The following is an 11,994-nucleotide window of genomic DNA, read 5'->3' as shown; positions in this document are numbered from 1 at the left end:
AAATTGCATTTGAGGCAATATACGAACCTCGGTGGTAAGAAACACTCCCTAAAACTATGGGCTCTTTTTCGTTCAGGTTATTATTTTGGGGGGTAATTTTTACGGACCAGTACAAGTGTTTTCTCAACATCGATCGAAAGAGTGATAAAACAGAATATAACACGGATAGAATTGTACCTAATAATGTTACTTTGATCAGATGCTGTACAAAACAACACACTTTTTCACTGCACTGTGCATAACAAGGTTTGTCATTACTCATGGCCTCTGCGAGGTTTGAAGAAAACAATGAGGAAAGAAAAAATATTTTAACCTAATATTGGAACATTTGTTAAAACATCTATGAAACGTAATTGTTTGGTTGGCTTGCCATTTGATATGAAACTCAAAACATTTAAAGCATCTATACAGTCTTTGCCATTTTATTTTTAAATCATAGGGTGAGTATTGCGGAATTGAGTATATCAAAATCGGACTTTAATTGTTTGCATTTATCCCATTTTCACAATACCGGAAAAGTACACCCAAGTGCCGGTACACTATACTGAAGTCCAGTAAATATACTGTGTTTGCATAGGCAGGCCTGTTCTGATCTAGTTTTTGAAATGTCTTTTGAGTTATCACATCCAAACTCTTTAACAGGGGATCTGATTGGTCTAAAGACCATTTAACACAAAGAGAATATGTCTGCCTGTGTAAACACAGTCAATGTTGGGGGATTTCCCAAAGGGACATTTTTGCTTAGATGCTGGGATTATAGATTTCACTCAAAATGGAAGAAAACAAAAACCCAACAGATAGTATTCCTTTAATAATGACCATGATCAAATCTAAGAATGTGATAGTGACCTTTGATACAATGCATATTTAATTCAGGGGTGACTTTAAATGTTCGTATCTTCTCAATAATCTTTTCCAATGCCGTTATATAAATCTTATTCCCCTCAATAATTACACTTTCTCTCGTCTTTCACACTCACACACACACTCACTAGAGCAAGCAGGTCCAAAAAACAATCGCATAGATACCATATAGACTATTCTCTGGGTTTTCATACACTTGACAATAAATCAGTAACAATACATTTTAAGCTTACACATTTGAGGCATTCTCAGTTAGCATTGCCAGTACATTAAAGCTTAACATTTGAGGATGAAATGTAAGGGTTATAGTGACAAAAATATAAATGTTTTAATTCTGTTAAGAAAAGACAACAAACAGAAAGAATGAAAGGGCTATCTCGATTTTAAAAAGCAGTACATGCTACATTTTGTCCCCAAATTGACTTAAAAAAGACCCATTGCTGGATAACAACCGAAAAGGGTTAATGGCTATGATTAAGAAAAAAGGGGAAAAGACAACAAAATCATATTGCCTGGCTATTAACTAACACACCGACAATATGTTTGCATCCCATTAAGAACTAAGAGGGGGTCTGAACTGACTTCACACTTGAGTTACAGTACAGATACAAGTTTAACTTACACTGTTGTCAGAAAGAAATGTTAAGGCTCCACTATGGAAAAAATATTAGAATAAACCGTCCTGTATCTTTTTCAACAATTGGTCGACACAACAGTGATGAGCCAAGTGATACATTTTGAAAAATATTTGTGTTTAAACATGTTTTCAAATTTCACAACCGTCACATTATCCATTCTATTGCAGTTTGCATAAGCTTTTAACATAGGCAATCTTCTACCAAGCCATAATGTCACCCTGACGTGGTCAAAAAGATTTCTGATTATGAAAACTAAAACTGGCCAAGTAGCTTTCAAACATTTGTCAAGATTCACTTACTGTCACGGTCACTCTGCCATAATCAAAACAACCAATACAAGCACTTAACATTTCTCCAACACTCACACCACCACAAGATGAAATGTCACTGAATATCAGCAGCATGTTAAGATATTTTCAAATAACGTGCAGATATTTGTTAATCATAATTAAGGATGTGGGTGTGGGTGTATAGCAAATAAAAATACAGAAGAAAACAAACAATGAAGCAATTTGATTAATGGAAACTGGTTTCAAAAAGCAAGGTGGCTCAATGTTTAATGTGGGCCAAAGTCATTAAAATTAAATAGAAAAAGATATATACGTTTCCAATTTCTTTGTCATCTTTCTTCATGATTTAAGTTTCAAAATGTCCATCCAAGTACAACCATTGATTAAACTATAAGTAGCAGTCTTCTATTGTGGTTTACTTCGGTTTTGGCGTTCCTGGAGTTGGGACGAGAAGAAATAACATTGTTACAATTAGAAGAAAAAAAACATTATACATATACACCTTCCACCCTCCTATACACCCAAAACCAGGTATAGCATTTATTTATAAGAAATAACATCTTGAAGGTGAAACTCCTCCGAAAAGGTTCTTCACCTGATCTAGTCGGGACCCTCTCTGTATTGGAGCCGGCTCATAAGTCTGTTAAAAGTGAAGCAAGAGGTTTTTAGGCAGAACAATATTTGGCCAGTGATAGGACACATTGAAGATGCATTCTGGGATTTTTGGTCAATGGTTGTAGAAGTGGCACAACTAGGCCAAAATGTGTTGCAGGTGTCTGTCACGTGTGCTGATAGGTTCTTACTGGGAAATTCATATAAAAAAAAAAAACATGTTCAACATACACCTGAAAAGGGGAGGTTTAAAAAAAATAGTTTGTTTTTCACTTAAAAGTCCCAGGCCGCATCTTTAAGCAATATATACTCAGGTTGACCAATTTAAATTTATCATCCTCTTGTAAAGGAGATTTAAGGGGTTTTAGATGAGTCATGAACCTATTCCTAGTTTATGATTAGTTAGATCTGTGTTGAACAAAAGGAGTTTGTAATGATGATTACCTTTCTGACAACCTCTTCCTCCTCCTGTCTTTTCTCATAATGAGAGAAGTCATCAAAGATGGAGGTGGTGTGTTTGTAAGTGGCGATGATCTTGAGCACCTGCTTGGCCTTCTCCAGAGGGACCTCCTGGGTGTCCCTGGAGTTGGTCACTGGCTTGTTGTCGTTGTTCTCCAGTCTGATGTGCCTCAGCTGGCTATTGGGCACGTCCTTCACAAACAGCCAGTCCACGTCAAACTTCCCTTTCCATTTGTCCTGGGCCCAAACGCCAGCACTGGTGCCATAGTCCACAGGTGAGCGCATCTCCGCCACGCCACAAAAGTGCCCACTACCGTTGACGCTGAACAGCAAATAGACAGGACCTTTGGCACTGATGGCACGGAAGGCTGAGTCCAGACGCTTGTTGCCATGCTCTGTACTGCACCAGATGGAGTATTTGATGGAGCGGTGGATGTCGTCCTCAGAGTAGCTCTTAATAATGAACACGCGTCCATTTTTCAGATTCCAGTCAAACTCCTTAGGGTTGTAGCTGTGGTCAGCTCGCAGTTTCTCCAGAACCGGGTGGTTTTCTAGACCGGGGCCAGAAAATGGAGGCCCAACTCCCCCTCCGCCACCATTCCCGACACCCCCGCCGCTAGAGGAACCGCTGCTGTCCATGCTGCCCCCACCGTAACCCGGGTTACGGTTGCGCGGGGCAACCCAGCGGGTTTGAGGGGGTGGGCCTGAATTGTGGTTCTGGTATGACTGTAGAGGAGGCGGGCCCATGGTCATCTGCTGAACAAGGGACTGGGCGGACTGCATGGACTGTTGAGGAGGAGGGGGGAGCCCATGAGGAATGTGAGCATGGCCATGAGAGTGGAGCTGCTGCTGGTGGTGGTGGGGCAGCGGAGGTGCCACTTTACTAACAGGCCCCTTGTTATCCCATGTCCCAATGTCCATGTTGTGTTTGATTGGCGGTGGTGGCAGGGCTCCCCCCATGGGCATGCCTGGCTTGGCCTTAGCCTTCAGCTGCTGTGGCTTGGCTGGTTTGCTGGCGATAGCGGCCCAGGATGTGGGCTTAGGAGGGGGCATGCCAATTGGTGTTCCACCGTTGCCAGTAGCAACAGCCTGAGCCACAGCACTGCCGCCGCCGCCAATCACAGAGCCCACGCTCTTCACGCCCGAGCCACTGCCCGACACGTCCCCGCCTATCTTCAGCCCTAGCATCCCCTGCTCCAGGCTGTTCATGCCTGGCGCCTTGTTCAGAGTGTCACTGTGGAAACCTGTTTGGCCATCGGGGACTAGTGTGCCCCCCAGGGAGCTGGGAGGGTAGCTGTAGCTGCCCCCGTAGGCTGAACTCTGAGTCTGCTGGCCTTGAGACCCACTGGTACCCCAGGCGGAAAAGGCCGGGTTCTCAGGGAAAAAGTTAAACCTATGCGGGTAGATGCTGCTGCCAAGCCCCCCAGGCTGGCCAAACACGGTGTCATGCATGAAATGATGGTCTCCATTACTGAGGGGTGCATAGGGGGTCAAGTAGGGGATAGGGGGGTCACCACCAGTGGACCATGGGGCCTCGCTCAGGGGGTATGGGAATCCAACCGAGGGGGCATAGTAGCTGGACAGGTAAGGGTCAGTCATGGATTGGTAGCTGTTGTTCTAGAAAATAAAAAAAGAGCATAAGGACAACTTGTTTTTTGTCATGCTGATATAGTTAATTAAATAAAAATAACCGGACCTGCCACCTTAAAAAAAGCCAAGGACAGTTGTCTTATAATCCAACAACTTCGATTTTGAGACCAAAGTGTATGCCACTACACTCACATCTCATTATGTCAATGGAGTAATAATACCTGCTAACATGGTAGCCAGGTAAACATTGTGCCCTTTTGGATTCAGGCTCCGTCCCGACAGCAGCCAAGTCACAAAATATTGTATAAATGAAACATATTCAATAACGTTACTCACCTGATTAGATTGGCCAGTGAGATAGGGTTCAAAGTCATTATCATGGACAGATTCCTTCTGGTGGAGTGAGCCATTCTGCACTGAAACCGGAAAGACTGTGTGATAGTAGGGTTACTTACTGTGTGCCAAAAACATGCAAACATTATACACACCTATGACTCGGTCTTTCATTCACAAAAACATGACATGCTTAGGGTGTGCCAGACTGACTGGACAGTAACCAGATGTAGCAATGTTTTTCTGAAGTGGTACTATAACGTTTGGTATGTAAAAGTGGCAAAACACAAGATGCATAAGTTCATATTCAAATGTGTTTTAAATCAGTGAAATGGCATTTGACCTTTCCAACTACACCTCCCCTACATCTTAAGATTTAATTAATGTTAGTCACTCAATCGCACGAATCCTTTTATTTACGTTACTGTTGTTATCCAAGTCCGTGCACGGTCAGTGATGCTTGCTACATCCAACCACACAAAAATCACTGTCTAACTGGTTAGCCGCTACAAATATTGGCTAACGAAAGCAATGCAATGAACACTGATCTTTGATAGCTATCTATGTTTACAGTGTTTTTACCTTTAACGTTAGCGTCCTGTCCTTTTGAATTCTTCTTTCCCGTGTACAGTAAATGGTTGACATGTAAAACAGAGAGTCAATGTTTAAGCCGTCTCATTAATATCAACGATACACTCACTGAAATTAGAAACGGAATATAAACTGATACAGTAACGTTAGCTAAGCTAGCCAACAAGTCAATAGAGTTAGGTACCAGTTTGCTACGAAGTAGTTACAGACGATTTAATTTGCTAAACATAGTAGCACAGACTGAAAAGCGTTTCTCGTTTGCTAAAAAAACAGCAGTTATCGACATTAATCCTTTCTGTTAACGCCGAAACGGTAGCAGTCGTGTAAACCACTGCAACACAGCAGGAAGTGGTCCTGAGAGGAAAATGTATTTGAAATGTACAGGCTTGCCATTTAGCAAACTACATAGCTATATGCTACCTAGCAGCTAACTAGTCATTAATCAAAGTGAGTTAACTTTAGCTAGCTTCCAGGTAACCGCAGCTAGATGGCTTCACATCAACGGTAGCAACAGGGGTATATTGGACGCACAACCCCCTTCCTCAAATGAAAGGCCTTCTTGACGATAAATAATGATTTATTCTCGGCAAAAAACAGTAGCTATGCGTACCTGAGGGTCAATACTTGTAGCAGACATAATTCATGAAACAAGCCACTGGATTAGTTTAGAGCCTTTCAATTAAACGTCTTCTCTGAAATACTGCGTTTTCTTCGGGATCCCTGTAGTCACGTTAGCTAGCTAACGTTAGCTGGCTACGTAGCTAGCTTGCTAATCAGCAAGGTTTTTTCCTACGTTAGCTAACGTTAGCTAGCGTTACAGTCAGCAGCAAGGTAGCTCCAACTCCAGTTCCCCTGATCAATTCTTCCAGTTCCACTGTTTATTTAAATCCAATTCAGAGGTAGTCGTTGTGATTTCAAAGGGTCCCCTTTTAGAATTAATCCAATGAGGGTTTTGTTTTTGCTTTATCCCCTCTACACCATTTCAGTTACTGTGCTTTGATGGCCCTGTTCACTTCCCCCAATGGCAGGTTCATCCGGGGCCTAGATTGAAGCCATTGACGTCAGTAAAACATCATGCGCGGTGGGTAAAATGTAGGTAGTCGCGTTTCGGTATGGTGGAATGTGATTTTAACACGATGTTCGGATGAGGGAAGAGTGATGGGAAATCTGATTATGAAATGTCTTCGTTACCACTCAATAAGGACCAATAACTAGGTTAGTGCATTTCAGGGAATCCTGAAACGGTGAGATTTCTTCGCGGCGCAGTCATATAACAGTAAATACACTATATAACTATTTAGATGGACAATGTAATCTTGATTACTGGAAGACAGTTGAGTAGGAGCTATACCATGATTGATCATGCGCATTGCGCAGCCCATGAACAGTAGGCTAGGTCATTACAGCAACTATTTACCTCAGCTACGTTTTGTTTGTTAAGCCATACAAACTTTTGGCCAGACAGCTGCATAAAATCGAGAGTGACAGTATAATCCATATGGGGCAAATGTAACTGGGTAGCGACCTTTACCATAGGTTTATTCATGACATTCTGTCCGTTTTACAAATCATACTCAATGGATTACAAGTCCTGTAAATTTGCAGGCCTTGGAAGGACTGGGACATTTTCAGCTTCTAGGAACAGTGTTCAGATTATTGCAACGTGGGCCATGGCAGTAGATAAAACACGAGGTCATGGCAGTAGATAATTGTTAGATGGGTCTCAGGATCTCATTACACTATCTCCATCAATAAAATGCAATTGCCTACTGCTATAGTGGGACACAATTCAAAGTTGACAACACCAAAGCATTCACTTACACGACAAAGTACAGCCTGCCTGCCTTCCATCTACCTGTTACAGTTCTTCAGCATACCATTTACCCAGGATATGAGTGTAGCAAATGTTACTTTGTCCAGGCATTCCGCAATGTTTTGTGCCTATGAACAGCTCTATGCCATGCCATGCCATGGTATGTTGGCCATATACCACACCTCCTTGTGTCTTATTGCTTAAAGGTGCAATCTCGTCACACGATCATCACATTGAAAGTACCAAGTTTGTTCTAAAAAGGTGATCTCACCTTGTCTCAGACTGATCACCATAAATCACAATCAAAATAAGGTTCAGGTGTGCAGCAGGTTGTTTGGAGAGGGGATGCTCAATGTTTTAGTGGGCAAGAAGTAGCAGTCACTCATTTGGCTTGTAAACCAATGATTGGTTTGCGAGGTTGTACTTTTTAACTGAGAAAAGCTATCAGATGGATTAATTTATGAGGGTTGTGGATCATTAAGTATACTATTCAGATTTGATTGACTGGATATGAACTAATATTGAATAATAACCAGTGATACTCAATGACCAACCAAAAATATTCACATCATTATTTTTTATCAGAAGGCAAATAAATTAGAACCTGAAACAAAACATATATGCACACATTGGCTAGAAGTATGTTACATAAATCCATGTAATGAATAAAAATTCATAGGTAGGCCTTAACAATTAGATGCTTTCAGCTTAATATCTTAAAGATTATGATTTTCTTTTACATCAACTGGCATTAAATACTTTCCCAATATTTAAGATTATTTACAGATACATTCATAAATCATCATTTGTATGTGATACATTTTAGAGCATAGCTCCCATTTACTTCAATGAATAACAAACAATTGTAGATTTGGTCAATATACTTTTTGCATGAATGCATATTTTTACAGTACACCATTCTGTCACACCATTCCCTGTACACTGACAGGTTATGTATTCAGCATCAGCTGGATTCTGAGTGTAAGTCAATTCAACTAACCTTGCAAGAATATTTATTTTCTCTCGTGAACTCCTTACAGACTTCTCCAGATAAACAAGTGATGACAAGGAGAATGTAACAGATAAAAGCAAAAAAAAAAGATCAGGGGCTAGTATTTAGTAGAACCACATTGAACAGAGAGCTGCTGCAGGTGAACATTTGTAAGAATTAAGACTGCTGATTGACAGAGTATTTATGTTTTGTGAGACATGTGGGAATGTCTTCTGTTTTAGCGGTATTCCACTCATACTTCCCCGTTATTGCCCATCCTTGTTTAAACTACTTGGAACGCTTTACTTGCAGTCTGCAAAACAAAACGTAAGGGCAATTAAGTCAGGTAACTTCACAGTCTCTCACAGAAGCACAATGAATACAATAACAAACATGTTAAATGTTAATTAAGCCCAAAATGTAAGAGTATAGTTAAAAAGTCCTGTTCACACCAAATGCAGCAAGCATGCTTTGAAGAGTCAGAAATTGAGATGTCCTCAGAAGCACATCACCCCAGGTTGTTACCCTTGTCTGGCACCAACCCAACCATGGGTGGTCCTGAGGCCAGCAACCACAACTGAGCTGGCAAGTACCTGTGTCTGATCTACCACAAGGAGTCACTAGAACATGACAAGGCAAGTCAGCCCTTGTCCAACCCCAACCCCACCAACCATAAACAGTGCTGAGCTAATTCGCACCGCCACATGCCACGGCCTTGTTGGTATGCCACCACTAGTATTCAAACCCCAGGCTGCTATAGTGCTCACCCTCTACTTCTACTTCTAAATTTGGGTTTGAAAAGTAAGACTTCAATTTATTTTACCCATACACATTTCAACAACATTGCTGGTTATAGTACCTGCAAATATTTTATTGATACAAAAGTCTTTGTGTTAAACCTAATAATTGAAAAGATCAGTTTTGCGATCAGTTTAAAAAAAAATGCTATGGAGAATATGATTGTTTTGTAACATATCTTTGTCCTCAGTATAATGCTTCACCAATTAAATGTTTTATTTAAACATATTCCAGAATATTTTATGCTGGAAAAACTCTCTTTTAGAGACTCGCTTTTGAGGTAGTATTGAGGTTGTATTTTCTCAGAACACTAGCAAGTTGCCAAATCACATCCTGTGCTGCCAATCTAACTCTCAATCTCAACATTAACGGCTTGAATAATAATAAAAGTTTTTTTTTTTTTACAGAGAAAGTGCCTGTTTAGATGTGGCAGTTAGCATTCAGACCTGGTTATTTACTCTCAATGAGTAGACTTTTGGTGGTGCAGCTTTCTTAGTCGCTGTCTCCAATGTACTGCTAAATAAAGCAGTGAAATCTAAAGAAATTGGTATTTTAAAAAGTTCACATACAGCTGCCCTCCTCCACGCTGAAGGTTGTGACCACATAACAGGCGTAGACGAATCCCAAGAGCTGGCGGTACAAACAGAGACCACCAGTTAAAAATGACATTACAATAAAGACAAACAGAAGTGTTCTCTATGCATTTCATTGTGTTTGTTGAAATATTCTTTTGAGGGGGATAGTAGAACAACATCAGTTCGACCTTGTGAAAACTTTGGCATAGGTTTAGGGTAAAACTTACAATCAGGGATAGTGTTAGAATTAGGCTGACGATGTTGTCAGGGGTAAGGTTTTGGAGTTAGGGTTAAGTTAAAGTTTCAGGTAAAATAGGATTTTGGGTTTGTAAAAATGTGTGCATTGTTTGATACCCCACAAATTGCATCCTGAATCCCAAAGCTACAAAGCTCTTAACCTGAACAGGGTTGACCCAGGTCGATCCTTGGATAGGAGACCAGTTGCTGCTGGAACTGGTGTTAGATGGCCAGTAGGGGGCACTCTTTCCTCTCGTCTAAATATAAAATCCTAATACCCCAGGTCAGTGAAGGGGACATTGCCCTGCATAGGGTGCCGTCTTTCAGATGGGACATTAGATAGCTCTCCTGATGGTTACTAAAGATCCCATGGCACTCATGGGTAGGGATTTTAACCCAGGTGTCCTGGCAACATTTTTATTGTGGCCCAGATCATCATGGTCACTTAGTTTATTCATTCCCTGCAACATAAACACACAATATGTAATCAATAATGCATCTCCATAAGAGCATCCTTTAAATCTAAAGTGTGTGTGTGTGTGTGAGAGAGAGAGACTGTGATTACTCACAGAGATGATGAGTTGAACAGTGCAGTGTAAGACCTCTATGTATTGATATTCCAGCCAACATCCCCGAGCAGAGATGAGTTCTGGGCTCTCCAGACTCTGCCATCTATTGGTGGGAAAGTCCCTGTCATCACAGCCTGGCCCATTGTCTTTCCACCAAGAACGATGTGAAGACACACCCAGAGATAACAGATCACTCTCCTGCCATTACAGAGAATATAGGTTGTTTCTGTTCATGATCGCATGCTTGTGTACTTATGCTATGTAATTGTTTGGGAAAAGAGAGGCTAATATATCTGTTTTGAAAAGAACATGAAATTTAAGGCCTAGAAAATACATCGGTTGATAGTGGGTCTAATAGTGACCATTACCATGGAAAGGCCCCCCAGGTCCAAGTAGAGACAGCTCACAAAGACATTCCACGCCACCCATATTAATGTCCACACCAGGTACTGAGGGATGGAAATATATTTTATCAGCATTTTAGGCACACATCTATTTCTGTGGAGTCAAGCACGATATATGACACAATTAAAGGTCTATATCCACAATCATATAATGGTAAGAAAAATAAAGTCCTGTAAAACTTATTTTTACCTGTCTGATTCTTTATTTTGCATATTTTTGCCACTGAATTGTTCCTGTTCTTTAAACAAAATGTACTATTAAATAAAAATAACCAGAGTGAAAAAATAAAACAAGATATGTAGCCTTCATTGATTTATTTTGCAACATTCACCATTAAAAATATGATCGTCACCTTACACTCAACAACTGGTAGTGCGCAGTGACTATAACCAAACCCTTCCTGTAGTTGTTGATCAGCCTCAGATAGCTGTGAAATACTTTTTTCCTCAATGCAAAACTGCTTTATGCCATAGAGTAGGTTTTTGAGTATGAACAACTTATTTTAGTTCCTGACACATATCAATTAGGTTTAGGTCTGACCTAAACATACATACAACATTTTACCATTCTGATGTAGACTTCCTTGTGCATTTTGGGTTACCGGGTTGGGTTGTGTTGCATGACCCAGGCATGCTTTAGATTCATGCCATGGGCAGATCACCAAGCATTCCTCTTTTAGAATTATCTGATACAAAAAGTGTTAGGTTGCAGTAATTACACACAACAGTTAATGAATTTGAGGAGGCAATCAAACGGTGAGTGAATAAAAAAGGTAGATGAATAAGAAATATGTACGCGTGGGGAGAACAAGTATTTGATACACTGCATATTTTGCAGGTTTTCCCACTTACAAAGCATGTAGAAGTCTATAATTTTTATCATAGGTACTCTTCAACTGTGAGTGATGGAATCAAACAAAAATCTTTTTCACATTGTATGATTTTTAAGTAATTAATTTGCATTTTATTGCATGACAGTATTTGATACATCAGAAAAGCAGAACTTAATATTTGGTACAGAAAGCTTTGTTTGCAATTACAGAGATCATACGTTTCCTGTAGTTCTTGACCAGGTTTGCACACACTGCAGCAGGGATTTTGGCCTACTCCTCCATACAGACCTTCTCCAGATCCTTCAGGTTTCGGGGCTGTTGCTGGGCAATACAGACTTTCAGCTCCCTCCAAAGATTTTCTTTTGGGTTCAGGTCTGGAGACTGGCTAGGCCACTCC

General features: G+C 40.6%; 2 protein-coding genes across 13 annotated transcripts in view; both read right to left on the bottom strand.

The window, feature by feature from the left end:
• Positions 1–790: 790 nt before the first annotated feature.
• ythdf1 (YTH N(6)-methyladenosine RNA binding protein 1) lies at positions 791–7,281 on the bottom strand. 10 transcript variants are annotated; one of them, XM_010890647.4, is made up of 6 exons: positions 7,199–7,281; positions 5,369–5,399; positions 4,790–4,869; positions 2,849–4,480; positions 2,388–2,432; positions 791–2,227 (listed from the first exon to the last, which is right to left on the bottom strand). In XM_010890647.4, the coding sequence occupies exons 1-6, from the start codon at positions 7,226–7,228 to the stop codon at positions 2,198–2,200; spliced, it is 1,848 nt and encodes a 615-aa protein (XP_010888949.2). In that variant the 5' UTR covers positions 7,229–7,281; the 3' UTR covers positions 791–2,197. The 10 variants fall into 10 exon arrangements, with proteins under 10 accessions (XP_010888949.2, XP_010888945.2, XP_019907602.2 ...); XM_010890643.3 differs by having other exon boundaries at positions 4,790–4,884; positions 7,199–7,280; XM_020052043.2 differs by having other exon boundaries at positions 4,790–4,884; positions 5,369–5,402; positions 7,199–7,243.
• A 461-nt stretch (positions 7,282–7,742) lies between these two features.
• Positions 7,743–11,994, bottom strand: part of zgc:100920 (uncharacterized protein LOC445241 homolog) — a 10,221-nt gene continuing 5,969 nt past the window's right edge. For 2 of the 3 annotated variants that reach the window (XM_020051375.2, XM_020051374.2), the window contains exons 3-5: positions 10,729–10,809; positions 10,361–10,558; positions 9,617–10,252 (exon numbers count right to left, since the gene is read on the bottom strand). In XM_020051375.2, the coding sequence (XP_019906934.1) occupies positions 10,127–10,252; positions 10,361–10,558; positions 10,729–10,809 (405 nt within the window). In that variant the 3' untranslated portion in view covers positions 9,617–10,126. The other variant, XM_010890651.3, reaches the window with a different exon arrangement.

The sequence above is a fragment of the Esox lucius genome, chromosome 12 (assembly GCF_011004845.1).
Source record: "Esox lucius isolate fEsoLuc1 chromosome 12, fEsoLuc1.pri, whole genome shotgun sequence".
NCBI lineage: Eukaryota > Metazoa > Chordata > Actinopteri > Esociformes > Esocidae > Esox > Esox lucius.
Note: the sequence above shows the minus strand (reverse complement) of the source record. Positions and strands in the feature narration are given on the sequence as shown.

Coding starts and splice junctions, on each gene's coding strand:
- ythdf1 (XM_020052043.2), bottom strand. CDS start 7,228: ATGGAAGGCAGGCAGGCTGTACTTTGTCGT. Junction 5,403..7,198: donor GGCAGGCTGTACTTTGTCGT/GTAAGTGAATGC, acceptor TACACGGGAAAG/AAGAATTCAAAAGGACAGGA. Junction 4,885..5,368: donor ACAGGACGCTAACGTTAAAG/GTAAAAACACTG, acceptor ACTATCACACAG/TCTTTCCGGTTTCAGTGCAG.